Source organism: Fonsecaea pedrosoi (genome assembly GCF_000835455.1).
Source record: "Fonsecaea pedrosoi CBS 271.37 unplaced genomic scaffold supercont1.2, whole genome shotgun sequence".
NCBI classification, from domain to species: Eukaryota; Fungi; Ascomycota; class Eurotiomycetes; order Chaetothyriales; family Herpotrichiellaceae; genus Fonsecaea; species Fonsecaea pedrosoi.
The window spans coordinates 1,737,084-1,764,555 of record NW_013550614.1 but is presented as its reverse complement, the minus strand read 5'-3'; the positions used below and the strand labels follow the sequence as shown (position 1 = coordinate 1,764,555).

General features: G+C 52.1%; 10 protein-coding genes across 10 annotated transcripts; 5 read left to right on the top strand and 5 right to left on the bottom strand.

The window, feature by feature from the left end:
- Positions 1 to 1,802: 1,802 nt before the first annotated feature.
- On the top strand, positions 1,803 to 4,769 carry Z517_02602 (uncharacterized protein; the record flags this gene model as incomplete). The annotated part of the gene is made up of 1 exon (XM_013431711.1): positions 1,803 to 4,769. One exon carries the CDS (start codon positions 1,803 to 1,805, stop codon positions 4,767 to 4,769), a length of 2,967 nt encoding a protein of 988 aa, XP_013287165.1.
- Positions 4,770 to 5,626: 857 nt separating this feature from the next.
- Z517_02601 (uncharacterized protein) lies at positions 5,627 to 6,626 on the bottom strand (the record flags this gene model as incomplete). The annotated part of the gene is made up of 2 exons (XM_013431710.1): positions 5,627 to 5,799; positions 5,915 to 6,626. 2 exons carry the CDS (start codon positions 6,624 to 6,626, stop codon positions 5,627 to 5,629), a joined length of 885 nt encoding a protein of 294 aa, XP_013287164.1.
- Positions 6,627 to 7,635: 1,009 nt separating this feature from the next.
- On the top strand, positions 7,636 to 10,285 carry Z517_02600 (uncharacterized protein; the record flags this gene model as incomplete). Its single annotated transcript, XM_013431709.1, has 2 exons — positions 7,636 to 7,654; positions 7,719 to 10,285. 2 exons carry the CDS (start codon positions 7,636 to 7,638, stop codon positions 10,283 to 10,285), a joined length of 2,586 nt encoding a protein of 861 aa, XP_013287163.1.
- Positions 10,286 to 11,993: 1,708 nt separating this feature from the next.
- On the bottom strand, positions 11,994 to 15,893 carry Z517_02599 (myosin-1; the record flags this gene model as incomplete). The annotated part of the gene is made up of 3 exons (XM_013431708.1): positions 11,994 to 12,433; positions 12,493 to 15,832; positions 15,891 to 15,893. The coding sequence occupies 3 exons, from the start codon at positions 15,891 to 15,893 to the stop codon at positions 11,994 to 11,996; spliced, it is 3,783 nt and encodes a 1,260-aa protein (XP_013287162.1).
- Positions 15,894 to 16,941: 1,048 nt separating this feature from the next.
- On the bottom strand, positions 16,942 to 17,388 carry Z517_02598 (uncharacterized protein; the record flags this gene model as incomplete). Its single annotated transcript, XM_013431707.1, has 1 exon — positions 16,942 to 17,388. One exon carries the CDS (start codon positions 17,386 to 17,388, stop codon positions 16,942 to 16,944), a length of 447 nt encoding a protein of 148 aa, XP_013287161.1.
- Positions 17,389 to 18,043: 655 nt separating this feature from the next.
- Positions 18,044 to 19,048, top strand: Z517_02597 (uncharacterized protein; the record flags this gene model as incomplete). The annotated part of the gene is made up of 3 exons (XM_013431706.1): positions 18,044 to 18,308; positions 18,364 to 18,632; positions 18,710 to 19,048. 3 exons carry the CDS (start codon positions 18,044 to 18,046, stop codon positions 19,046 to 19,048), a joined length of 873 nt encoding a protein of 290 aa, XP_013287160.1.
- Positions 19,049 to 19,140: 92 nt separating this feature from the next.
- On the bottom strand, positions 19,141 to 19,930 carry Z517_02596 (uncharacterized protein; the record flags this gene model as incomplete). The annotated part of the gene is made up of 3 exons (XM_013431705.1): positions 19,141 to 19,480; positions 19,550 to 19,787; positions 19,834 to 19,930. The coding sequence occupies 3 exons, from the start codon at positions 19,928 to 19,930 to the stop codon at positions 19,141 to 19,143; spliced, it is 675 nt and encodes a 224-aa protein (XP_013287159.1).
- Positions 19,931 to 20,079: 149 nt separating this feature from the next.
- Positions 20,080 to 21,020, bottom strand: Z517_02595 (uncharacterized protein; the record flags this gene model as incomplete). The annotated part of the gene is made up of 2 exons (XM_013431704.1): positions 20,080 to 20,907; positions 20,961 to 21,020. 2 exons carry the CDS (start codon positions 21,018 to 21,020, stop codon positions 20,080 to 20,082), a joined length of 888 nt encoding a protein of 295 aa, XP_013287158.1.
- A 503-nt stretch (positions 21,021 to 21,523) lies between these two features.
- Positions 21,524 to 24,739, top strand: Z517_02594 (uncharacterized protein; the record flags this gene model as incomplete). Its single annotated transcript, XM_013431703.1, has 1 exon — positions 21,524 to 24,739. One exon carries the CDS (start codon positions 21,524 to 21,526, stop codon positions 24,737 to 24,739), a length of 3,216 nt encoding a protein of 1,071 aa, XP_013287157.1.
- Positions 24,740 to 25,268: 529 nt separating this feature from the next.
- On the top strand, positions 25,269 to 27,032 carry Z517_02593 (uncharacterized protein; the record flags this gene model as incomplete). The annotated part of the gene is made up of 5 exons (XM_013431702.1): positions 25,269 to 25,440; positions 25,705 to 25,774; positions 25,849 to 26,132; positions 26,283 to 26,351; positions 26,500 to 27,032. The coding sequence occupies 5 exons, from the start codon at positions 25,269 to 25,271 to the stop codon at positions 27,030 to 27,032; spliced, it is 1,128 nt and encodes a 375-aa protein (XP_013287156.1).
- Positions 27,033 to 27,472: the final 440 nt, after the last annotated feature.

The following is a 27,472-nucleotide window of genomic DNA, read 5'->3' as shown; positions in this document are numbered from 1 at the left end:
AGACTTGTGTATCGTGGCATCTGAACAATCCATGACAATATAATAAAGGACGAACAATCCGTTTGTGATCTCCAGGAACAAAGAGCTTTCAATAAGTTTTTAACTGAGCCTCGGCTGCATTTTGAATTTTGGGGGCCTCAATGATCTGATCCCTGGAGATCTTACGAGGTACGAACACGAGATTGTTGACGATCAATAATGCGTCACTCTTTCGCTCTGTCCTCCTCAAACTCGAGCTATTATTTTCGTCTCCTGCACTGACCCGACCTCAGGGGTTGATCTGGTGTCTGGGAATGTTGGCTACCGACATGTTTCAGGGATGCCGGTTTTCTGGGCATCCTCGCATCGATAACGACACCGCAAATTAAAGCCTCTCGAGAAGCAGCACATGTCAAAGATGAAACAAGGCTTGAAAGACAATCGCCAGGGCCATAACGGCGCCGGCGCCACACACAGATAAGAGGCCGAAATAAAATTTGGATCAGAGCTGGGCGTCTCCTCCTCCAGGGGCGCCACAACATGCTCGACGCTTGGTTCAGATAGTCGCCCTAATGCGTCCAAGGCAATAGGTATCAGGAACAAAATGCATTTCCAGGCCTCCCTAGACACGGTTGCACTCGTAAGCGAGCTGAAAGACGGCTGATCTGGCTATGGCTGATTTTATTTAAAGAACCTCGTACTCATACATGTGTAATCGACTTCAACTACAAGTATACTGGGGGACCTGGCTCGCGTGGAGCGAGAACCAACCAGGTCATGCATGGGGGAAGTCAGATTCTCTTTTCGGAAGAAGTAAAATATCCATCTGTATAACAGAGAACAACTGTGTATTATGCACAAACAGAAGCTTTCGGTCATTTAGGTCTGCGACTCTCCGAGAATGCTCAGTCTTCATCTCGATCGTCCAACAAGCTATTGAACTGATCGACATGTGTGCTGTTATGAGAGATGGGGCGACGGTGAAGAATGATGCAACAAGGATGGGAGCTCAACACTCCACCTGCGCCACCGTCAGAAAATTCCCAGCGAAGATCAAGCACCAACATTTGTCCTGGGCGGCTTCTTCCAGGGGTCAACCACCTATGACAAACGGCTTGGGGCGGCTTCGGGTGGCACGATTGGCAGTTCGGGGGATGGGAATCTGCCGCCCTTGCAGTGGTTACCCACCATCCATGGCGCCTATTCCTTTTACTTCGCCATGGAACCCGCCCGGTGGAGCGCACAAGCACTCCATCCGGTGCCCACCTCGCCCACCCTTGACCTGGTCCCCAAGAGCAAGGGCTGCCTATCCCTGGGAATCGCTCCGTTTTCGCGGTATCTATCTTTTTCTTGCCCTGTGCTTATTTTCTGGGCCATACGTAACTACTGATACAAGTGAGAGTTGATTTTTGTACCCAATTGTGCCAGTCCCCAGCTCGCAAGGTAGACATGCAGCATGCATAAAGGGAATGAGGGGAGAATGCGCAGCACGTCGGCCTCCGTCACAGATGTAATTTCTTCCATCTCATCATCTTCATCTCTTATATTCCTTCGTTTCAACATTCTATGATCGCGTAGACCCTCTTTGATATTCATACCAAGTCTTCAGACAAATCCTTTCCCCAGTTCTGACATCTCACGCCTGTGTGACTCCATCCACCCAGGATTGGTACCCATATTTTGCGTCATATACGCCCACACGTTCGCTACCTTGTCTTCAGAGCCGCTGGCTGGCTTCTGATGTGCATATGATATTGGAGGGGTGAAGAGGAGGATCGTGTCTCAGAGAAAGAGTCCTCTCCATACCCGTGCCTCTACCCAACATGACCACGCCCGAGAAAGAACTGCCTCGCTTCGAGTTCGACCCTTCCAGCAAGAGACCCTCCGACGACGATCTCACGGCTGTTGAAAATGACAGACACGAAGACTCTGTCGATGGTAAACTGTTACACGACCGGCTGAAGGCGGAAACACGTCGTCGAGATACGGGAACATCCTTCGATGACCCGCGGTCCCCCAGCAAGACGCGAGAAGAGGCCCATCGTCTTGAGGACGAACTTGCCGTGCAGAGAGCCGAACGACTCACGTCAATAGAGTCCCAGCAGTCAGAGGGTGGTCGAACTTCAGCGCAACTTCATCGATCCCGGTCGAGAGCACCCGAGCCACTCGATGAGTTCGATACAGCCACGAACCCAATTCACGAACGTACCGCCATTTACAAGCCTCCCGAAAACCCCAGCACTAAGATTGCCAAATTCTTCAAATACATCCACCAGTCTAGCTTCGTTATCCGCTATTTCACCTACATCGTCCCGCTCTTTGCCCTCCTGCTGATTCCTATTCTGGTTGGAGCGTTCTTGCCTGCTGCCGAGCACGCGAGTGTCGGTGGTGTCGATCTGATCTGGTTCGGAGTATGGCTGGAAATAATCTGGTTGACTCTCTGGGCCGGTCGTATCGCTGCCCGGATGATCCCATATCCCCTTGGTCTCATCTCAAGCCTCTTCACGAACAATTCCAAAAAGTGGCGAGATTTGGGCAAAGCTCTCGAAATCCCAGCGACAATCTTCTTCTGGTGGCTGGGCATTGAGATTTCTTTCCTGCCTACCATGACTAACCATCATGTGAATGGCTCCAAACAAACCAAGCATTGGGAAAAGGTTCTCAACAAAGTCATCATCTCTATCTTTGTGGGTGCGACTTTGAATTTCATCGAGAAGATTATCATTCAGCTGATAGCTATTTCCTTCCACTTGCGAACTTATGCCGACCGGATTGAAATCAACAAATTTCAGATTGGCAGCCTGACGAAACTCTACATCTTCTCCAAGGCCAAAATTGCCATGGAAGATGCAGAATTCGAAGAAAAACACCTGGAGCCAGGGTCGGGCACAAAAACACCTGCCCTTTATGCCGCGCATGCTCAGGAAGCTCTCACCAAGGCCTTTGCTAAAGTCGGTGATGTGGCTGGCACAGTCGCAGGTGATTTTACTGGGAAGAAGGTGGCAAAAAGCGGCCACCCTTCTCAGGTCGTCTTAACCCTGCTCAACAGCACTAGCGGCTCGCAGGTTCTGGCTCGACGTCTGTATCGAACATTCGTGCGAGAGGGCTTCGAGACCGTGTCGTCAGAAGACCTGAAGGCGGCCTTTGACAATGAAGAGGAAGCCGAGGCAGCGTTCAGCATGTTCGACAAAGATATGAACGGAGATATTTCCATGGAGGAACTCGAAGCCGTCTGTGTCGAAATCGGAAGGGAAAGAAAATCAATCACTGCTTCCCTCAAAGACCTCGACTCCGTCGTCAGCAAGCTTGACGATGTTCTGTTTTTCATCGTGTGTGTCGTCACCATCTTGGTCTTAATCTCTCTCATTTCTACCTCAGCAGCCGGGGTCTTGACTTCAGCTGGCTCAGCCGTCCTCGCTTTATCTTGGCTATTTTCCGCTACTGCCCAAGAGTTTCTACAGTCCTGCATCTTTGTCTTCGTCAAACATCCCTTTGATGTTGGAGACCGAGTTTCAATCTACGGCAACACTGGGTCTTCCCTTAAAGGAGATGACTACTTCGTCAAGGAAATCTCGTTGTTGTATACAGAATTCAAGAAGATGGAAGGCCACATTGTCCAAGCGCCGAACTCCTATCTTAACACGTTGTTCATCCTGAATATGCGGCGCTCTGGAGGGCTTGCTGAAGCTGTTCCGATTGTCATCCGATTCGGTACCACTCTGGAACAGATCGAGGCCCTGCGCAATTCGCTACTCGAGTTTGTGCGATCTGAGAAGCGTGAGTACCAGGGCAATATTTTGACCGAACTTAGGGAGGTGACCGAAGCGTATTCTCTCACTTTGAATGTTGTTTTCTTCTACAAGTCGAACTGGCAAAACGAGCTGCTTCGTCTTCAGCGACGGAACAAATTCATCTGTGCTTTGATGGTGGCTATGCAGGAGATTGGCATTGAAGGTCCTCGTCGCAACCAAGCTGGTTGGCGACCAGATGTGCCGTACTTTATGCAGCTGCCTCCTGGCGCTCCACCTCTCATCGGCGGAAATGCCAACGAACTGCAACCCGGTCATGCTTCAGGAAGTATCACTGGAGATCCGCTCCACCACACTCCTGCGGCTGCGGCGCCTCCGCTTCAATATCCTTCCATCTTGCGACGACGACCCAGCACTGGTCAACTCGGACGACCTAGAGGCGAGTCTCTGTCGGCTATGGCCAGGAGAGTGGATTTTTCGTTGGGTATGAAAGACGTGAGTTCCGGAGAGCAACTCTCGGATGTGTACGAAGACCGCAGTCGTCCGAATTTCGAAGAGGTGATTCGCGAATCCAACAGGATTGAGGAGGAACGAAGGATCTCGGAATCCCAAGAACGCGAAAGCCACGGAAGGTCAACGTCCCGCGAAGGACACACGATGAGTGGCATTCTGCGGCGCTCGACCACCCAGAGCTTGGGCGGTAACAGCAGAGTGTCTATGAGTGGCCATCATCGGGCCTCGATCAGTAGCACCGAGACACATCGCAACCGCTTCCTGGGCCGCTTCAACCGCCCCGGTCGAAGCATCGATCTTCCACGCGACTCCCTAGCGGAAGAAGGTCAAGCTCCGCCCATCGCATCCCAGCCGCCCTTGGATGCGAGATCTGGTAAAGTCAGCTCGCAGGCAGTACGGGTGGACTCGATCGCATCTCAATCCAACGAGAACGAGCCGTTTCCGTCCATGGCTCCAGTGCGCAGCAGGGCAGAGGACTTTGAGTTGAGAAGGCTAGGCGGTGAGGGTCCGTCCAGCCACCCGCACTGAAATCGCAGACGTCCTCTCCTCGATCCCATTCTTTTGTCTGATGGTGTACGTTGATCCCCCTCGGGTGTGGAAGACTCGGTTTTTCTGGAAACAAAAGTTCTGCTGCTGGTGGGTGGCCTCCACGGGTGTTCGGGCCTGGGCGCGCCTGGATTGGAGGCTGCGAGATATATTTACAATCTTCGATTATGTATAGACACGTTATGAAGTGGTCTGATTCGACTACGCGGTGATGACTACCTATAGAGATAGAATTTTATGAACGGACGAGATTTGGCGTCTGACAAATTCACAAGGCCACAGAAATTGGTGTTGGTTTTACCTTGCAAGATTTCTGGGGACTACGATCAAGACAAAGACGATGAGACGAGACTAGGACCAGAAACACTTGGTCTAGCGCATGATTTACCAATGAATGTATCGACCTTGAGCTGTCGGTGCTATGTGAGTGGCTAATCTGACGTGTATCGATGTACTCGGTAAGTGAGAGGCTGACTCTATGTGTCACGTGTGGACCTCAATACCCAGCCCGGCAATTTATCTGAATTCGGCCTAGTTTTCGCCTTAACAACTTGTCTTCGCTGCCTTTCTTTCGACGTCCGGGTCGGTGAAACAAGTTATGACCGTCCTACGCCGCCCCCAGCATTGGACCCAACTGCCCCTTTCAAACCAAGTCACTGTGAACAACATCTCTTGTGCCAGCTTTCCCGTGTGCCACGCCTCGTCTGTAACCTTTCCTGTGGGCTGGATTCGGTCAGTCCTGATGGCCGTGCCCACGGCACGTCTCTGATATTTCCTGTCTGGGTAGCCACAGTACTTGGTTGTCGAGACCTGAGGGGCCCTTCTGTCCTTGGCCCACTTCACGATAGCACCGGCCAGCCCGCCAGACCAATTGTGAAGGCGGGTGAGTTGGCGATTTCGTCAGCTTTGGCCTTCATTTCGTCCACGTCCCAGTTCGCCCAGATAAGCTTGTTCTTCAGGAACTTGGCTTCGGGGCTGCATGCCCAGACTGCGAACGAAGCTGGCAAGTCGGCTGGTATCGAAGGGCGTATAAGTTAGCGAGGGGTTATTCCGACGTATTCGGGCGGGGTTGACCCCGGCTCCTTGGGCCATTGACTCAACGAGACACGATGGTGGGAGTGACTTACGCGTATCCATAGGTGCCATGGCACCATGTTTGATGTTGATATCGCTTGAAACGACGCCCGGCTGGAAACTGACCACATGCAAATCCGGGTGCTCACTCTGGACGAACTCGAAGAACCTAAGCGATGCGAGCTTGGAGGAGGAGTATGCTGACAAATTGGTCACCATAGCGGTGGGGACGTGGATAGCGGCCGTCGAGACGTTGATGATTGTGGCGGTGGGCGATCCTACAGGGAGGAAGGCTCGCACGGAGTGGAATGCCCCAAGGATGTTCACTTCGAAGGATGTCCACCATTCCTTAGCATCGGAGGCCGTAAGGGTCGCGGGCTCAGCCAGATGGCCCGCGTTGTGGACAAAGATGTCGATCGGTTTGTTGGCCTGTTGTCGAATGGTTTTGAAGGCAGCTTCGATACTCGAGGGAGAAGCTATATCCGCTGTCACGGCGACAAGCTTTGTATTTGGGTACTGAGACTCGAATTTGGCCTTGGTAGCGTCCAAGGTCTTCTGTGTTCGTCCCACAATGCCAACAAGACTGACACCGGCCTTTGCGAAAGCATTGACCATAGCAGAGCCGATTGCGCCCGCGCCACCAGTCACAATTGCGGTCTTGCCCTCGAGTGAAAGTTCGGGGCGTGAAGGGTCAATACCAGAGTAGCTATCATTGTGCCAGGTCGGGAAGGGAGATGGGAGTGGAGTGGCAGCGGCGTCGCCCATTTTCGTTTAGAGATGCTGATGATTTCAGGTCAAAGGTACGCAGCTTCGAGGTATGGTTTTTTTTATTTTTTTAATTTTTTTTTTTTTGAAAGAGTGAAGCAGACTTGATGAAACACGCTGGGCTGAGGAGAGGACATGCCGGCGATATATACCCTTGGACAGGCTGACAAAGCTATACAACTTAGGAAAGCATTGCCTATTATGCAGACAGTCATTTCAAAGCTGGGCGAAGGACCACCTGGACGGAAAGAATCCGGTCATCAGCTGACGCTCTCGGAACCTCTTATCTGATTTGTTCTATGTTCCACACGTGGCTGTCATACATACACATACGATGTGGGCCGTTATCTTCTAGGGCAAGGCTGCAGCCTCGTCAGGGTCGACCTGATGGGGCCAGATGTTAATAGGGCTGGGACTGGTATCATTCAGCCGCGACCTGATCAACCCAACAGACAAGGCTGATGAATGGAAAGGTTGGCTTTGCAATATCGCCGACAAGGTATTGAAGACGCCCACTTGGGTCATGATGGGGATGGGAAGCCACCGCCACGCCATGAATATAACCACTCTAATCAAGCCCATGGTTGGGACCCAGGATGGTGGTACCTTTTGACCCCTGAAAACAGAGAGTATCCAGGGTTTGAAAGTAAGAGTGATGTACAGTCTCTGGTGAAAAGCAGTGACATGACCTGATCTCTGGATGTCTTCACTTACAAGCTTGCTGCCAGACCTCAAGGTGAGAGATCAGTGAGTTTGGGCAAAGTGAAGGTCGACCTGGTGACACTTTCGCCAAGTGAAGTTGAAGTTGCCCTCAATTGATTTTGTCGAGAACAAAACTCCTTCTTCCTCTTCATTCCTTCTCCCTTCTTCCTCGTCACCCTCACTGCTGCTTTCTTCATCAATCGCTTCTCCTCTCGCAAGTCACTCTTTTCCCCACAAACAACACCTTTTGCTCTGAACTCGCTCACTCCTGGGGCAAGCCTCTCCCGGCAGCTGCCTCACCAACATCATGGAGGTCAAGATGAAAGGTGCGTCTTCATGGCGATGTCCTGTGATGGCGCAGAGTAAGAGACTAATGTGACACTTTGGCAGGTTGGCCTCAAGCGGCAATCCTTTATCTCACCTTCATCCTCTGCTTCCTTGCTGGTTTCCTTGATGCTGGTCCTCTTCAGCCCACCAAAGGCCACACCTCCATCGTCCGCAGCTGGCATCACACTCCCACTTCTCACCACGGTCATCATGTTCCTACTCATACTGCTCCCAACGAGATTGCAGTCCATCAGACTCATGACATGGACTCGTCTGCCTCATCACTCGAGCACCTATCCACCATAGAGCATCGAAACACCGACATGGCTCTCCACAACTATGCCCTGGTCTGTGATGACAGAGTGTGGACCACCATGTGTGCAGGTGTTGGTTACACTTGCAGCTCTTCGGGCAAGTTGAAATACAAACACAAGGACATTATGTGTCATGACATCTGCTCGTGCATTGACCTCGTCCCTGCGCCAAAGATTTGTGTCGTCAACAAAGCCTCCAAACAATGCTCAGTCGTCAATGACATGGTTCTGGATGCAACGAGTGGCGAGCTCCTTGGAAATGTCACTGAGTCAAGCATTCTTCCAGACGGCTCCTTGGACTTGACCACGACAGTCGCAAAGCGTGATACAGAACTCAGTCATGACCACGCACTCGTCTGTTACGACCGTACTCTTACAGGTCTGTGCCAGGCCTCGGCCCATGGCTATTTCTGCAACGCAAATGGGGTCGTCAAACACAAAGGCCAGGCAGAAGTCACTTGTGAGAGCCACTGTATCTGTGTCAACATCAGCCCGAGGCCCTGCTTCAACGTTCTAGGCAAGCATGTCGATTGTGGGTTCAAAGATAACACTGTCTTTGATACAATCGATGGTACCGCCCTCGGCAATCTCTCGGACGCCCAAGTCCTTGACAATGGCTCTCTGGACTTTTCACACACCAAGGCACTCGAAAAGCGCCATGACTACGGACTGATATGCCAAGACCGTGAGCATACTGCCTGGTGCGGCTCGTCGTATCAGTATTACTGCACTGCAAGAGGTCAATTGAAGTTCAAGACCACCGGAGAACACTGGTGTGAGGAGCATTGTTTCTGCATGAACCTCAAGCCAGCAATTCAGTGCTTTCCAAACGCGGCTCTTCTCACCACATGCCTGCTCAAAGGGAAGTTAGTCTACAATGACAACGGCACTCTTCTGGGAAATGTTAGCGACGCATATGCCTACCCTAATGGAACCTTGGACTTCCGCAAAGTCGTTACCAGAGATTTGGACGTGGTATCAGCCGACCCACAAAAGATCATATGCAAGTCGCAGCAGTCCACTCAAGTGGCCCCTTTTTCCGGCGGATTACTATATGACAAAAATTTGACCACGTTCTGTGCATCCCATGGCTACTCATGCGCAACCGATCCCACGCGTGCAGCGCTGACCTTGACGTTGCAGCCTGGCTCAAAGGTCATTAAGGAGTGCGTTAACTCTTGTGCCTGCCAGTCACAAACTTGGAAGCGCGAAGGGAGCGAAGTACTGTCGCAACCTCCACAAAGCACCGGCGGAGTTACCATTCAGGACCTTCTCCTTGGCTGCAGTTCAAACAATGGGTTGACCAAAGGTACCTGGTCGTTTGACGAATCACTGACCCAGGACTGCAAGAACAAGGGCTATAACTGTGCCATTCTGCCTGGATCACGTTTCGTGTTGCAGCATTCTGGGGGTGTGGTTGCGTCTTGTCAAGCTGGTTGCAGTTGTCCGGCATCACCAACGCCCGCTGAGTCTGCTGCATCATCGCATCAGAAGGCAAGAGCCAGCACAGAGTCTGAAACAAACGACATGGCAGCTGTCCAGGCAGTCAACAAATTTGATCCCTTTGGCATGACCTGTGCGTCGCGTGGCAGAAACAACGAGACTCTTACCAATTACTGCCGAGACGAAGGTTACTCATGTGTTAGCCTGACGGGCACTTACCTACGAACTCTTTCCCACAATAGCACCGACATTCCTGAATGTACCCACGGCTGCCGATGCCGAAACCCCTTTGCTCGCGAGAAACGCTATGAAGATGTGGAAATGTCGGCGACTGCAGATGAGATTCCAGACACTACAGCCGTTGCTCCTCCCAGCGGTGTCCCAAGCCAATCATCCAGCAGTTTCGCTCTCAATTGTGGCAATGTCGCGGACGGCCCTGGCTTCTGCCAGCAGCCAGACCTGGGGTATTTCTGTGCCTACAACATGACGGTCATGCGGACGTCCAGTGTACAAAATCAAGGTGTGACATGGTGCGACTATTACTGCAGCTGCATCTTCAAGAACCCTGTCCCGTGTGTCAACGAATGGAATGTTCCCCTTTGTCGTGAGATGCCGGATGGGACCGTCCGTGATGCCTCGAGAATGCAAATTGTCCTTGCATATATCGAGAATGTGATCATCTTGCCCAACAACTCCATCTTGCTGGATCGCGGCCAGGACGGAGGCTTCCCCTTTGTCGTTGCATCGCATGGTCGACATGGGCCTAGCTCTAATGATTCTAGCCACCATTGGACGGATTGGCCGACAAATGGAACGAATGGAACAAATGGAACAACCAACGGGTTGAATGAAAGCGGACAAGGTGATAACTGAGCAATTTCAGTTTCTCAGCGTTGTGCTCGAGAGTCACAAAAGACATAACCGGATATTTGTGACAGCTCGGACAAGCGCCTTCAAGCATACCAATTTTGCCGCATGAATAGCAAACTTCTTGAGATACAATCACCACTCCACGCCAACCTCAAACGTCACTTACTCTGGGGATCTCCACATCGATACCACCATCAACAAGAAAACTCTATCTCAAGGTCTGGGATGAGGACTGGAGATATTGCGGGTCATTTGGACCTACAACATGAAAGATTGGTATGATGACGGACCATTATGGGAGAGACTGAGGCATACTGATAGATATGGCATTGGGAGAATGGTGGTTTGTTCTTGTCCATACTGAAACAAAAGAAATAGCCCTGAGACAGTCCAGGAAGTATGGAACGACAACACAAAACTAGATAACCGACATTGCCTGCCTCGGCCCTTGATCCCTGTTGCAAGTGTCGCAGTGTTTGAATTGCGTAAAGCGGGCGACAATGGATCAGGCCTTGAGTAGTGACTGCTTCTTACGCACTATGAACGCGAATGGCGAAGACGCCACCACGAAGGGTCTGTCTACAGAGATCTCAGGCTGTGCCAGCTCAGATATCGCACGTCTATCCCTATGCTCATACTCACGCTCGTGGTCTCCTTCTCCTCCTGCTGCCCCTTCACCACCTAGTGTATCTTGTAATGACTCCCCTCTCCTCGTCTGATGTCCTGGTCTGTAGCGGACACTTTACCGCGCTGCCATCTCAGCTCATCCCATCTCATCCCATCCCACCCCATCCCATCTGATCTGACCTGATCTCATCCCGTCTTGTGTTCGCGCAACGGGTCGGCATATCCTTTCGACCGTACACCGTGTGTCACAGTGTGACCGTGTCTTTTGAAGAATTTCATAAAAGGCTTGGGTCTGGATCTGGATCTGGATCTGGCTCAGAATCAGAGTCAGATTCAGGGTCAGCAGCAGCAGCAGCGGCAGCAGCGGCCGCCGGCGTCCAGCGTCGAGCGGCGATTTTTCTACTGGTATCCTATTTTTGTTGGATCATTTCTGATCCGTTCTTTAGTAGAATAGGTCCAGGACAGGGTTTAGGTGAGTTTCGAGTATATATCTACGTACGTACCTCCTAGAGAGCTGTTGGGATGGATACTCATTGCTGTGTGGGGAGGCAGGTTACTGGAAATGGGAAATGGGAAATGGGAAATGGGAAATGGGAAATGGGAAATAAATGAATCAACGGCAGGACGGGTAGATAGATTAAGAGGCGGAAAGGGTGACTCGAGGCAAGTAAAAGAAACCAAAACTGGTTGGTTTGGCACTTGTTGGCAGGATAAAAAGACCCAGGAAATCGGAATATGGCAGATAGATAGCAGGGGACAACTCTTCTTGCTGTTCGAAGTTATAAAAAAAAAGGAAGAAAGATACAGGGACAAACAGACTGGGTACATAACGCTGAATACCGCGGGGAACATTTGAGGAGGCCGGCTGGCCGGCATACACACTGGGACGTTCAAGTGTTCCAACGTATAGTTCTCTTCCAGCAGTTACACGCTTCACTCCGATAATCCGCATTTTCACAACCGACGCCAGCAATGTCATCTCCTGCGCACTCAGTCTTGCAAAGAACCGGCATCCCAACCAGTCCTCAATCAGCATGCTTTTTTCAATTCGTGACCGGCATCTAGTTATCTCAAGAGCAAATGTTTACCAGTCGTCATCTTCGTCACGATCCTTGTCTCTTCCACTCATCGCGCTCTGTCTTGCTCTCAGTGCCTCGGCCAGTCCACCAGCGAGACTGCCGCCTCCAAGACTGCTCGGCGTAGCCCGCCCAGAATTGCTCCCACTGTTCGTGCCCAGACCGACGGCACTATCTCTGGCCGGGGAGAGGTCCGGTTTCCTTGCTCCTGGGACCGGTCGTTTTGCAGGTGGTGCTGGCGGCGTGGGTTTGGCCCTACCACCAACGGGCGGTGTTCCAGGCTTGTGCCCACCGTTGACCACAACCGATGGTGTTGGAACCGGACGATGATGTGCAGCTGGAGGTGGAGGTGGCGGAGGTGCGGCGCGCGCCTGCTCAATCTCTTCGACGTAGGCAGACGGCGTCCAGCCTTGCGCCTGGGTGCGAGGGTTCTTGCAGAGCCACCAGCCTGAGCGATTTACGTTAGTTTCGATCCCAAATGTGGTCAAGAATGTCGATCATGCTTACCGTTGTTTTCCTTCTGCACAATCTCCACAATCTCTCCCGCCTCGACAGACAGCTCGTTCTCATTAGGAGAGTTGAAGTTGTACTTTACTTTAGCTTGGGGCTGGGAAGGCACTGCGGCAGGGGGTGCAGCTGGAGGCGGCGGTGGGGGCGGCGGAGCTGCTGTTCGACCATATGATGATGCAGAGTCATTTCGGGCGTGCGATGATGCGCCATTGAGCTGTTGAGGAAGTGCATGCGCAGCAGCAGGAGTGGGAACAGGACGCTGCGCTTGAACTGCGGGTCTAGGTGCCGGAACAGCTCGTCTCGCAGTAGTCTTGGACGGTTGGCCTCCTGGTCCCCCTGGTCTGAGCAGCTTACCAGTCGTAATAGGTCTGGCAACCGCTTTAGCTCGCGGAGTCGGTTTCGAGACCGAATTGGCTGGTTCTCCTTGCGGCACGTGGATCGTTCCTGATTTATACACGTCGTCGCGAGTGACGCCTGGATCTTTCTGAACTTTGACCACCGCAGGTTTCCCTGGTTTCTTGTTGTACTCAATTTGAGGTCCGATTTTGAGGTTCATGCCGCCAACTGCGACTGTCTTGAATTGCAGGAAGAATTCAGTCTTGAAAACACAGTTGATGAGAGGATCTGGCTCCTGGGCAGACCCAACACCCAGGGCAAACCAATCATCCCGCAGGTTCGAACACGAGACATATTTCACCGCGCCAATGGGTATTGTTCTTTCGGCAGAGATCTGGAGTTGGTTGTTTACCACGGCTTGCACAATGATGTAGACCGATTTGGGAGTCAGGACAAGAATCCGTGGCATCCGCTGCGAGGATCGTCCAAACTTGGTAACCAACAGCTCACAACGCGCTGAAAACACACAACGTTCCTGAGGATTGAGGTGGATCGCATCTCTGAGCACACGGCCTTGACCACCCGGCATGTTGAGACCAAGGTAATCCCCGAAAAATCGTCTGGAACCAAGCAAGCTGTATCTGCGGCGTTCCTTCCGACCTCCCAAAAGTCTGTGTCCCTGATCTCGAAATTCAACCTCTTTAACGCCAACCTTGGATTTGCGCCAGAATCTTTGGATCCTGGTCGCTGCCTCGGCTCGATATCGCAGGTAGTTTCTCCAAGCCCTCTGAATGCGGACGGCCATGTTGTGCCAGTACCGGTCTCTCATATGCTCAAGCCCAAACAAAGTCTCTGGAGTCTTGATAAATGCTTTGGTCACGCCCATCTGATATTCCTCTTTGGGAATGCTGGTGTCTTTGAAAATAATTTCCGACGCAGTCCTGACATCTCCTGTGTAGGTGTATTCTCCGGCGTAAGAAAGTTTAGGTGACAACAAGGCGAACCTTTCCACGAATTTGTCAAAAGTCTGACGGTAGGCGAAACCAGCTCGCCGGATGCGAACGTTTTCTTGTAGACCCAGATATTTGATCTGGTGGAGCACGTTAGGCTCGTTGTATTCCTTGGGCGACTTGTTCTCGTTGGGTTTGATGGTTCGGATGTACGACGGCTGTGCTTGCATCAGTGTATCCACCAGTTCATTGGCAGATATCTTGATCTTATCCCCAGCAGTTGGAGGTCGTCGCTTGTCGTCCTGGTCCACCTGATTGGGAAATAGCTCGTGGACAAATCCATTAGAGCTCTCGCTGACCAGATTCAGAAGATCTTTCAGAAGTTGATCCTTGTTCTTGTCCGTCATTCCTGCAACCTGATAGCTCACATCGCCTGCATAATGCTTGATGATAAATTGACCTTGTCTGCTCTCAAAGTTGGGGTTACTTGAGAGAAAGTTCAGTCGGCCAACAAAGGTCTGATCGGCAGCTCCGGAGTCTGCATGGGCTGTTGCGCAGGCGTCGTTGAGAGCAGCAAAAACACCCGGGGGTCTCTTGTCCTCGATCAAAGAGCAGACGACTTTGTTGTCGAAATATTTGATCGGGGTCCACTGAATCTGTTCGCGGGCATACTCTTCCTGCTCGGCTTTCAAGGTCAGTTGGATGAAGATTTGCTGCAACTTTTCGTTGACGTAGTTGATGCACAACTGCTCGAACGAGTTCTTCTCAAAAATTTCGAACCCGTAGATATCAAGAATACCAATCGTGTTCTTCACCACGCCCTGTGATCTCAACGAGACATTGGTTCGCGCCACAATCCAATCGAACAGATTGAAGTATATGGCTTTGGCAAGCGCATCTCGGACAGCACTAGCCTGGACTGGGTTCAGGGGCGACTCGTAGATGGACCCTCTGCGTCCTCCACCGCGGGCTGTTTCGACAATTCTGATGGTCATAGCTTTGTGCACATGAGATGATTCCACCTCTAGCAGATAAGCGACAAAATCCACCACGGATGTATCTGCAATGTCGACACCTCCTTGATCATTCTCCCTGAATGTGATATTCCCGATCCACAAAATGGCAGCCAGAAGCCGGAAGATATTGTCCTGCTCAGCCTTTGTTAGACCAATAATCTGCATGGCTTCTACCGTCTCTCGGAAATCGTTCGCGTCGTCTATTCCTGGTACATCGAAGCATTTCGACCGGCTCGTATATACGTACGACTGAGGTTGCTGTACACCAAAAGAATCTCTGTACTCCTTCGGGGCAGCTTTCGTGAACTGATAGAAAATGTGGAAGTTCCGCTCGTTTGTGATCTGTCCCACCACCCGGCTCTTTTCCAGCAGGTAGTTTGTGACCTTGGCCCCCACAGGCTCACCTTGTTCATTAAACTCGAGCTCGAGGTATTTTCCGAAACGAGAGGAGTTGTTATTTCGTAGTGTTTTGGCATTGCCGAAGGACTCGAGGAGAGGATTTGTGGCCAGGACCATATCCTTGGTTCTCTGGATCCTAGAGTCGGTTCCGCCAGAGACACTGGCAATGTACTGCATCAAGCGCTTGGCGGCTTCCGTCTTGCCTGCGCCCGACTCACCAGAAATGATGACACATTGGTTGTCTTTGTATGCCTTCATGTTGTAGTAGGCCGACTCTGCAACGGCAAACACGTGCGGGGGAACTTCGAGACGATTGCGCCCACGGTAGCTCTGGACGACCTGGTCTGTGTAGATCCCCAAGTCTCGGAAGGGGTTGACTGAGACCAACACATGGCCGATATAGGTGTAGATCTCGCCATGTTCAAAGCGCTTCTTGAGGTTGTCATTGATTGACTCATTTGAGACTTTGCTCAGCAGTGTGAGATCTGAGACGCCCACTTCCTTCTTTTTCGTGATCTCAAAGGTCGCTTTCTTGATCTGCGGTTGCCCGGAATCTGCGTGTGAAGACTTGCCGCCGCCAAAAAGAGACGATTTAGGTGCGCGAGAGGTCTTGCCTTCGCGGCGCTTTGTTTGACCCTAGGAGGTAAAAGTGAGTGTGTCGGTCTAAGCGTGAATATGGCGCGGGGACACTGACCATGGTGACGGTGCGAAGTGATTAGGACATAAGCGCGGAGAGGGCAGATAGAATGAGAAAGAGTTTGTCGGTTCGCGTGAGGGACATATACGGAATACGAGGATAGAAAAACCCGGAGAACTGTCAAAGCAAAGAATCACGCAAGAAGGACAATTGGAAAAGTGCTGGGTGGCCTTTGGGCTGATCTGATGGAGATTGGCAAGTGAGTGCGGCGGTGCTTTTGTCGATGCTTGTAACCAGTTCAGGCACCGACACAGGCGCCGGAGTGACTACCTGGGTATGACATACCAACGGCGCTATAAGCGGATGCTGCGGTTAGTCAGTTCCATGTTGCAGCCTCACAGCCTCTCCACAACCTCTTTTCTCCTCATGAGTCCTGACACAGGCACTCGTATCCTCCAATCTCCATCGCCACGCCTCGCTGTGGCTGTGAGACTACGACACGCAAGCGGCGTTGATGTTCCGTCATCTCTCTTGGCTTTTAGCATATCAGCCGCGCACTTCAAAATGTCCTGCGTCCTCCATGCGTACCAAACCTTTAGCCTAGATTGACGCGAGCCTACTAGATATGCCACACATGCCTAGCATCCCGCTCAAAGTCCCTAGGTATCCGGAAATTGCCTCAGCAGCATGGGCACTATACATGAGTGTTGCACAGGCAGATGTCAATACAAGAAATTTGAGGGGGTTTTTAATGCCCAACGGACGATCTCTCCAGACCTGACCATGCCTACCTTACCTCCGATCTCAGTTACTGGGAGTTGACCTTATGTATAGGACGGAGAAGAGGGACAACAATGATGTCGCGAGGAATTGTGATCTTGCTGTACCAGGCAATACTGAATATCGAGATTTCATCTACTATTAATCCAACATCGGGCTCGGATTTTTGCTTTTATGGCAGGTGAACCTTGAATATTGCGGTGTGCTTGTTCAATGCTTGTCTCACAATCTTGGTCCATATTGTTTCACTCCGGCCGGACATATTATCATCTCATAACGTTGCAAAGACCATGGTTCTTTCTCCCTCCTCACTTTCAAATTTCTTGAATTACTCCCCCATAACCTTTTTCGAGTCAGCGGCGTTGACATAGGCCGGATATGCCTCAATAATCTCCTCGCCATGAGTGTCGTCGATATACTCGGCGGCAAACACACGCTTGGTCAAGTCTTGTGCCTCTCCTAAAATCTTCGCAGAGTCGGCGGCGTCGACATACGCTGGATAGGCATCAAACACCTCCTCGCCGTCAGCACCTTCAAGATATTCAGCGGCGAACAAGCGGCTCTCAAGATTGTGTGTCCCCTGGACAACCTCGGCCAGGTCGACGGCCGCGAAATGTGCCCCTTCCACCATTTCTGCTCTTTCGGCAACCCCAACATACTCTGCTGCAGAGACACGCTTCGATTGGCCTTGTATCATGTCGTTGAATTTGTCGACTGGTAGTGCCAGGACAGGAATTGCTGAGAGGAGCAAGGATGACAATGTTGAAAGCAACATGGTGTAGCAGGATGTTGGTTGATATCAGATGGTCTAGGTGTTGGGCAGTAGGGGGCATGCTGGGACTTTGGCTATGAGAGCATCGCTAACTCTTATACTTGATCTGGGATTGCCTGGGGGCACGGACAAGGTGAGCCCCTATGCGCTTCCACACGATGGAGGAAGCCTGCATCCCTAGGATGTGTCAGAAGTAACGGTAAGCAGCTATCCATGAATGGGTACACCATCAACATGCCTGTCCTCTTGAGAAACAAGGTTATTGATCAGCAGGCACCCGATTCTTGCACTGAGAAATGGCAATGGCCGTAGAAAGCACGGAGCGATTCATCGATAAACTCATGGCCCCGATCTTTTGTGTTCTGAGCAAATGTACTTAATTGACGAAAAATGCTGGCGACCGGTAATGTGACACAAAGAACCAATTCGATCTTTCTGTCGACAGGGCTCTTCTCGCTTAGAAGAATCTGGAGTGAGCGCGACGAGTCTGGCATCAAACGAGATAGAGCGGGCCGCAGCAGAAGCGGCTTCAAGTACGCTCTTGCCAGTGCTCCCAGCTTAGGCGTACGTCTCGATCTCTCTCTTCGACATTGAGAACGTCAGATTGGCTGCAAGCCTGATACCAACGGCCGACTTCTTGTAGCTTCCCGCCATCAATATGGGCTTCTTTCGCAGGACACTGAACGACGATCACTTCGAAGGGGAGGAGGTTCAGAGCGAAGGTAAAATTGAAGAGGTCGCCCCGTTCCTCTGGAACGAAGCAGCCAGGAGAAAGCTGGAGAAAGGAATACCACACAAAGTCAGATCTGCCTCGCTGCCAATTCTTCTCACCATCATAGTTGCGCTGATGGCTTCCGGCATCACCTTCTGGATCACGGCAGAATGGCATCACGGGGCTTGTAATAGCACAAACGACCTATGGTGTGGGTATCAGTCTGCGAGGCTTTCGTTTATCGGGACTGACGTCTTGTATAACAGCGCCAGCGGAAGAGCAAGTGGAATATTTTGACCTCGACATCGACAATGACTTCGCTGCCGGGAGCCGATACCGTGGACCGCCCACCCCAGAGCTGGATGCCGCGTGGGAAGAGCTCTGGCACTTTGGCTACGTCGCCATTCCTCGCGACAAGCTGTCAGCGCTGAATAGACAAGAGCAACTCCCTGATGGCCGTACTGTGGCCAGAATCAACGGAACTACTGACCACTTCCAAGCGTCGTTGGAGGTCTTCCATCAACTCCATTGCCTGGTAAGCACCTGACAAGGCCACTGATAGACTTTGTGACCTCGAACCGTGGCTGATGTCTTGTTTCATGGACTTTACAGGATGTAGTCCGCCAGCACAGCTGGGCTGCGTACTATGCCCGACACACCGACACGGTGCGCACGCCAGCAGACCTCAAAGTCTCGCCGGTTGGGCTCCGCATGCACGTCGACCACTGTATCGAAACATTGCGCAAGACCATCATGTGCCAGAGCGATGTGACGCCGCTGCTCATCATCAACGACCCCACCAAGCCAGATGGCTGTCCAGACTTCAGCGCCTTCCACCGCTGTCGCAAATTCCACAAAGTTTGGGCGTGGATGAAAAGAAACCAACGAGACGTGCCGAGGAGGATGGATCACACAGGTCGAAAGGATCATAGTGTTGGTGAGAGCGGATGAAGGGGCGGTCACGCCTGCATGAATTGATGAGCCATGTATTGAAGGGTTCGGATTCCATCGTATTTGAAGAGTCTACCTCGGGCGCTGTGCAATCAAATTATCCATTCGTCCTCCCAGAAGTCAACAAGGGTCTTTGAGACCACTGGTCCCAGATACTCGGCCAATCGCTCCCTTCCGTTGTTTGTCCTGGTAGCTTCCTCCAAATCTCGAATGGAAGAGCACAGGTCAGTCAACACATTGGCATCGTGTGCGGAGAGGGGCTGAGCCGGCGCCGAGGTGCTGGCATGAGCGACCAGCGTGGTAGGCATCGGCATTGGCGGTATTTTGATCTCGTACTTCTTGTTCAGCTCTTGAATGTAGCGCTCGACGGTAGTTACGATGCTATCGATTGACAACGCAGTAAGAATGGGGATGGGTGAGACACCTAGCATTCTAGGAGGTAGCCAACGAGGTTAGAACAGCGAGCAACCGCTCTTCAGGGGGGCTTGCGAGCACCCTTACCGATGTTGCAGAGACGAGAGGATGTGAACGGGGCAAATGGAGGGCTTCTCCCTGTTCTCAGCCACCATGGCCACATAATGATCTGTCATCTGCCTTGCCCGCGCTAAGAAAGGACGCAGTCGTTCTTCGGTGGAGGTCATGGGCTCGGACGTCCACAATAAGAGAACGTGGAGCGTGGATTGCTGGTGTTGTCCGGAGAGTGGAATGACAAGGTCGCGGTCGGTCGTATCACCTTCTGCTATATTTCATCAGCTTGCTCTTGTTTCTGTGTGTCCAGGATTGACCTTGGAAGTTGATCGAAGTCGAGGCTACCAGCGCAGGCCCCAGCGTGCGCCATTCTGGTCGAGTTCGAAGCAACAGAGAAAACTTCGCGTGCATCATACTGGAGGACTTTTTTTTTTTCAATCAGGGGTATCTCTGTATCAAGGTGAATAAATGTACATATGTTGAGTCGGGAGTTCTGGTCAACATCATTCTGGTGCCAAGAAGGTGAGCACCTTGTAAATGCGTCTTCATCTTCCTTCAGCTCCTCACTTTTTCGGTTTCTGCTCAGCAGCCATCTTTTCTGCCTCTTCCAAGGCCTTTTTTTGTCTATGTTTCTCCTCCAAGGCCTTATCAGATTGGACAAGGATCTTCTCTGCCGGTCCTGGCTCGTTCTTTGCCAGGGTCTCCTTTGCCTCATTGTCACTCTTAGAGAAAGACATCAGAGATGTCAGGCGTGACCAGTAGCCCAGCGGTTGCGCCGCCTTGTCGTCCTCTTTGTCTTTGTCTTCTTCGTATATTTCCTTGGGCAATAATCTTATTGTGGTTGTTGGCTTTCCATTCTTCTCTTGTGCTCGCAGGCGGAGGACTTCCCTCTCCAGCTCGACCAAGGCTTTTCGGGCCGCCTTTTCAGACTCCTCCAGGTCGTTCAGTCTCTCGGCGACATCATCCCTCCGCTGGGTCTCTTTCCTGCCCGACCGCCACGACTCAAATAGGATCAGACCAGCCGCAACACCAAAAAGAAATGCCTCGCTTATAAAGTTGGCGCCCGACTCGATGGCTTTGGCTTCGGATAGGGGTCTAATCTTGGGTTTCGGCCGCGGCTTTGGTGGCTCTTGTGCTTCTTTGGCGGCCTTTTCAGCAGCTTCCTCTTCAGCTTTCATCTGTGCTTCCGTCTTGACGGTAGGGATGTTGGCATGTTTATGTCTTTTTGCAGCCTCTGCAGCCTGCTCCTTCGCGACCTGTTTTTCCAGAGCTGCGGCATCTTGTAGCAGACCGATACGCCATCGCATATCAATTCGGTGGAGAGTCTGGGCAAAAGAGATGCAGGTTCGGCGGAAGCCTTCATGCTCCCGGGCTTGTTTCTTGATGAAATTCTTCGACAGTCAGGCAAGAGAAGAGTTGGCAGCAGAGAATCCCTCAAACTCACAGCTATTGGTTTGGAAAGTGTACGAACTGCCAGCGACGTGAACTTGAGAGTCAGCGACATGTCGTTATAAGTGCCTGTAAAGTGATAGACTTCCAAAGTCCGCCATTAACCGTAATCAAACAACGCGGCCATTAGCTATCGTTTACCATCATGTCGTACTTTCAAGCCACAGAACATACTGACAACGATCAAGCAGTTCAAAGAAGAGACTTGGGTTAAGTCGTGAGTCTCGACTTTTCAGTCGGCCTTGTTGTGGCCTGGCTCGGGGCCGTAGGCTATTGAGCTCCAGTTGGGTGCCTGTGGGGAGCTCGCAGGCCCAAAAGCCCCTCACCGGAAAAATGAAATTTCCGCTCTGTCGACAAACATGCCAAGAGATAACTGATCTTTGCCTGTTACGGTTGGTCAATGTTTACTTTCCATCCCCTTTCGTCACCAATGAATTGCATGCTACATCCGCCCTGTTGTTCCCATAATTCAATTGCAACGGCCTCTCTCATTGTCTCGCCCAAATATTGGCAGCCTGAGATAGAACACTGCTGTGTGGCAAGGCCTTCACATCTGACATGGAGGTCCTCTCGCCACGGTCAGCAAATATCCCCATGGCTCCTCCTCCAAAAGCTACAAAAAAGCCCAAAGTCGACTCCAAACCAAAGACAGACGTAAAACTTACCAATCCCGATCGAATTGATGACAGATGGAGACCACCGCCGTCAATAACAGAGCCTGGCCCGTCGCCAGAAACCTACATAATGGGCAGGAAGCTGGGAAAAGGCGGATTCGCAGTTTGTTTCGAGGGACGGTCAAAAACAACATTTGAAGTATTCGCCCTCAAAGTCGTCAAGGCAAAGGTTGAGCAGAAGAAGATGATGGAGAAGTTCCGAACTGAGTTGCAAATTCATGCCAAAATGCACCATCCAAATATTGTCGAATTTCTTCGTGCGTTCACCATCGACGAGCACACCTACGTCGTCCTTCAGATGTGCCCCAATGGGAGTCTTACAGAAATGGTCAAGGCCCGCTCCTGTCTCAGTCTTCCTGAAGTACGTCGGTACATGATTCAGATCTGTGGAGGGGTCAAATATATGCATAAGCGATCTGTCATTCATCGAGATCTGAAGATGGGCAATATTTTCCTGGATGCCCGTATGAATATCAAGATTGGAGATTTTGGATTAGCTGCAGTCATGGCAGATGAGCATGATCGTCGGACCACGCTATGCGGCACCCCAAACTACATCGCCCCAGAGATTTTGAGCAAGTCCGGCCACCGTGGCCACGACAACAAAGTCGACACTTGGGCTGTTGGGGTGATTTGTTACGCCATGCTCATGGGCACTCCTCCCTTCCAGTCAAAGACCCAACAAGAAATCTACACTAAACTGAGAACACTGGAATATGAGTGGAGGATGGACAGCAAAAACTACATTCCACAACAGGCGAAAGATTTTGTGGCTTCATGCTTGAACCTCAATTCTGTCGAGAGACCGGAGATGGACGAGTTGGTTGAACATGACTTCTTCACGATGGGAGTGATTGCGGACGAACTGGACATTTCTTGCCTCAGAGCGAACCCGACATGGTTGGAGAATGCTGACCCCCGCGGAGACAAAGTACAATCGGGCTACGGAATCAGTCACAGCAGAATATGCCGCGAATGTGGCATCGGTATCGGTTCGGATGGTCGACCTCGCGCGGGAGTCGGTACTGGTCTAGACATCTCGACCCTGGTGGAAATCGAGGTTGAAAATAGAGAAGGGTGTGCACCAGTCGTCCCCTTACCGCCTGGGACGCTATATAAACAGTTCTCGGACGCGCACGCGGACTGGACAGCGCGGCAGAAACATCCACTGTTAACGACACGTGTTCGCAGTCGAAAACCTTTTCCGGAACAGCCAGAACCGTCTTCTTCACGAAGCGGCAAAACCGAAACAGAGGCACTACCAGTTGGCGGATCTAAGGTTCCTTTACCGCCGGTGAGCGCCACATCCAGACCGTTTCAAAGCTTCGCGGCCCAACAAAGGCAACAAGCAATCCCATCGGGAGCAGTGCGACGAGGTCCACTTGCGCCAGAGGAGATCCCTAAGGCAGAACAACCGAAAATTGTTGAGCCTCCTCTTCAACCACTTTTGAGAGAACGGCCGATGCGTGCGGCCACTATCCGTACCACAAGAAGTGCGGCGTTGCGTGATCCAATTCCCCCGATATCTAGGACGTTACCACGATCGACGACTGCGCCTGACTTTACGAAAGAGATTGTCAAACAAGAGCTGAGCCAAAACAGGCCAGAGGTTCGGAGGATCAGAAGCGGAATCACCGCCATGGCCTCAAACGCTGAAAGCCAGCGGGCCAAGAGCAGTTCACGGTCGGCCGTGGCAGCAGAAGCCGCGTCTGCGCGTTCGAAGTCGTCCTCTTCTCCTGACCCGACAGGGTCAATGGGAGATGTACCTTCACATGTCTTACAACCCACCAGTGCAAATGACAGACAACCCATATCAGGGACGGCAGAGAAGCAGAGGCCAGTCAGCGCCGAACAGAAACAGCGGGTAGGAACGACGACGGAGCGCGCGCGCACAGTGGTTCTTCCGAAACATCAACCTCGAATCATTGGCAGAACAGACCGTGCGGTATTGGTCCCGCGGTCTTCCAATATCGACGTTCTGAATTCACTGCAAAGCCTTCACAAGGCTCTTGATCCGCGCAGGTTCGACGAGGCAGGAAGGCGTCCAAGATCAGCATACGGCACCAGAAAACCCCGGACCCGATCCACATACCCTCGCGTTGACAAGTGGGTAGACTATTCCACCCGGCATGGTATTGCATACATCCTCTCGGATGGCACGGTAGGCATGATACTCAAATCATCGGAAGACAACTCTTTGCCGAGTAGTTGTGTGGTGGTGCGCCATGCCAGCAGCCACACCATCCGACGAGCCAAGGGTTTGGAGTACCAATTTGTGCCACAAGGAGCCGATGCCGCGGACGTCGAGTTCTATGAACAGAGTGATTACGAAGCAGGGATGAAGCGACTCGACGTCCCTGCACGACAATTCCTGCTGGACTTGGAAACACACCCGAATCAAGTGGCGGCCGCCAACGCGATCCAGATGCGGTTGACGGGCAGTGAGGCTGAGCGGATGAAGGAGGTGGCGCTTTTGGACAAGTTCGGAAAATATATGAACAAACAGGGAAGGCATGACGACTCGACCAGTGGCAGGGCAGCGGGCAAAAGCGAACGGTTTGTGCACTTCTACCAACGAGTGGGGAATGTTGGGGTCTGGAGATTTGCAGATGGAGGATTGCAATTCAATTTTCCGGATCATACCAAGGTCACCATCCTCGGGCCGGCTACCGAGGAAGAAGGTGAGGACGGGCAGTACCGAGTTAACTGCGTCTATCTCATGCCCACTGATGCCATTGGACTTGCAAACCATGGCGGACTCAGCGGGGAAGCAATGGAGCGTCGCGATGAGTTGAGCTTGCCATTGGAAGACATCATGAGTGACACGCTGCGTCGGTCCGAGATGGAGATTGTGCGCACAAACGAGATCAAAGAGAAACTCTGCTGGGCGCGCGCTGTGGTGGGATGCTGGATCAAAGAAGGCGGACTTGGTAAGATGGGAGAAGAGAGGTTAGGCTGGAGCGGATTGCAGGAACGACGAGACGACAAGAGGATCAAGCTGCAGTGGGTGACGGTGGGGAGGTATGGCGGCGATGGCGACGGCGACAACGAGGGCAGAGTGCACAATCACGGCTCGAGCAAGGCTGGCAACAAGGATTGATTGATGGAGGCAGTTTTTTGGCTGTTTATAGGGTCATCAAGCAAGCAAGAGTGGGTGTATTTTGCAAAGAGCAGGGGAAGGGCATCCATGCAGCATTGAGCATTGAGCATTCAGCAATCGGCATTGAGGTTGGAGTTGGTATTATTGAACCGTGGTACTTACGATCGTATGGTATGGCATCCTAGATTATCAATACTGGCCCATGTATGACCTTGACCTTGACCTTGACCTTCTGACCGTCTTGTCTTCTTGTCCTTTTTGCCTGTAGCCGTTTTCGGAGAGGGACGGCACCAACGGGTGGATTGGATTAGCCACGCATGTCGCCATGTAGCATCATTCTTACTCTCTCTCTCTGATTCCCTTTCTTTTCCTCGTCGGCTTGCCCGTTATCTATTTCTCCCAGCTTCAGCCGCCGTTCCCTCGCTGCTTATTTTTTGTGAGAACATTTCTTGGAGACTTTCACTTCTTTAGACACAGTCGCCACCACACAGCCAGCCAGCCGGCCAGATACCAAACAAGTAAAGAAACAATGGGAGGCGGCCCCGAAAAGGAACACCTCCTCATCGTCCTGTGGCAGCCCGAGCCCAAGGATGTCACGGCCGAGATTCAGCGGCGATTCCCGCATTTCGAGATTAAATACTTTCAACAACTTCCCCCCGAAGGAGGGCAGATTGTGGATAAGAGAGGGCAGGTTCCACAGGGTGAGTGTTTCGTTTTGTTTCTATTTTGCGGGTGTGGAAGGGGTTGGGGGTTGATCTGGTTCATGGTAAGGATGAGGAGAAGGGGAGGGGAGGTGAAGAGTCAGGATAAGAATAGAGGGGTGGGAAGAAGAGGAAGAGGAAGATGAAGAGGCGGAACTGGTTATCCCTTGTCCTTCCTTATCTCACTCACTACGATATCATCGTCATCACCACTCAGATATGTCGTCGACTAACCACGTCTCTCTTCTCGACACACCCCTCCAGAGCTATGGCAATGGGCCACCATCCTGATCACCCTGTCATCCCTCCCCGCGCGCGCCGAAGATGCTCCCAAGTACGTGGTGATTACTGTCCACCTTTCTCCCAAAAAGGGGGGCCGACCTGATTTCTTACCATATACCCCAACAGCCTCAAACTCATCCACCTCTTCATGGCCGGCTTCGACCACTACAGCAACCATCCCATCGTCACCGACAGCGACATCCCCATCACCTCGTCCTCGGGCATCCACGGGCCCCCGATCGCCGAGTGGATCGTCATGACCACCCTCGTCCTCAGCAGGCGCTACGCCACCGAGTATGAGTGGCAGAAGCAGCATCACTGGGGCACCGGTCGGGAGATGTTGGTTGACGGCACGGATTGGGTGGGCAAGACGGTCGGGATTGCCGGGTACGGGAGTATCGGGCGTCAAGGTCAGTGTTCCCCCCTCCCCCCCCCCCCCCCCACAAACTTCCTTACGTCTCCTACATTTTCTATCCCTCTGCTAGCTAAGTAAAAAGGGGCACCCAAGAGTGTGTCGAACCTTTCAGCTAATCTTCTCGGGGGGTGGGGGAAAAAAACAGCCGCACGTGTCTTCAAGGCTCTTGGATCGAATATTCACGCCTACACGGCGGGTGCGCGCGCAACACCCGGTGAGTCTCTTGCAAGTTATTCCCTTTCTCTCCTCTCCTCCCCTCAGCCGTGAGGAATGAATGTCCTCCTCCCTGCCCTCAAGTTCCCGGAAAGGCACTACTAAATACATGCCGTGGCCCCGTGGCCCATGGGGCACGAGGAAAAAAGAATCGAGAAAGGACAACGGCTACATCGTCCCCGGCACGGGCGACCCAGACGGCACGGTGCCGCGGGCGTGGTACTCCGGGACGACGAAGGAATCGCTGCACGCGTTCCTGTCATCAGGGCTGGACGCACTCGTCATCTCTCTCCCCTTGACGCCCTCGACACGCCACCTCTTTTCGACGCGCGAATTCGAGATCCTCGCCAACACGACCCACGCCGCCGACGGGGCCCCCAAAAAATCCCGCTCGGCCTATCTGATCAACATCGCCCGCGGAGCCCTGGTCGACCAGCCCGCGCTGAAGGCCGCGCTCGACAACGGCGTCCTCCTCGGCGCAGCCCTCGACGTCACGGACCCGGAACCCCTCCCCAGTGACGACCCCCTCTGGGACGCGAAGAACGTCATCATCACGCCGCACATCAGCGGGCACGGCACCGAGTACACGCTGCGTGCGTTCGACGTCTTCATGGTGAATTGGGCACGGCACGAGAGGGGCGAGAAGATGTTTAACCTGCTCGATCGGCACAAGGGGTATTGAATTTTCTGGTCAGGTGGTTGGATATCTGGTCTCATAACCCGTAACTCATAAAGTAAGATCACCATTAGACGGGGACAGACCTGGACTTGGAGAGGGACAGGGACAAAGACATAGCATAGCTGAAAGCCCAACGGGAGGAAAGCAGATAAAGTGCCCTCGTAGATACCTCCCTACCTACATAGATAGGTAGTTCTCTAGTACAAAATACGACGGATACACCATGGAACGGATACTAGATCTAGGTGTGTAGTTATGTAGATTTAATGATGGCCTCAAGGTGCCCAACGCTAAATAGCATCCATTCCCTCATTACTTTGTAAACAAAAATTGCCAAACGGCCACAATAACAACAACAGAGGCAAATAGAGCATTAGATGCCATTGTGAGTGAGATGTCATTTCCTCGATCAGTGCCAAAAACCCTTACATCCTCGTCGTGGT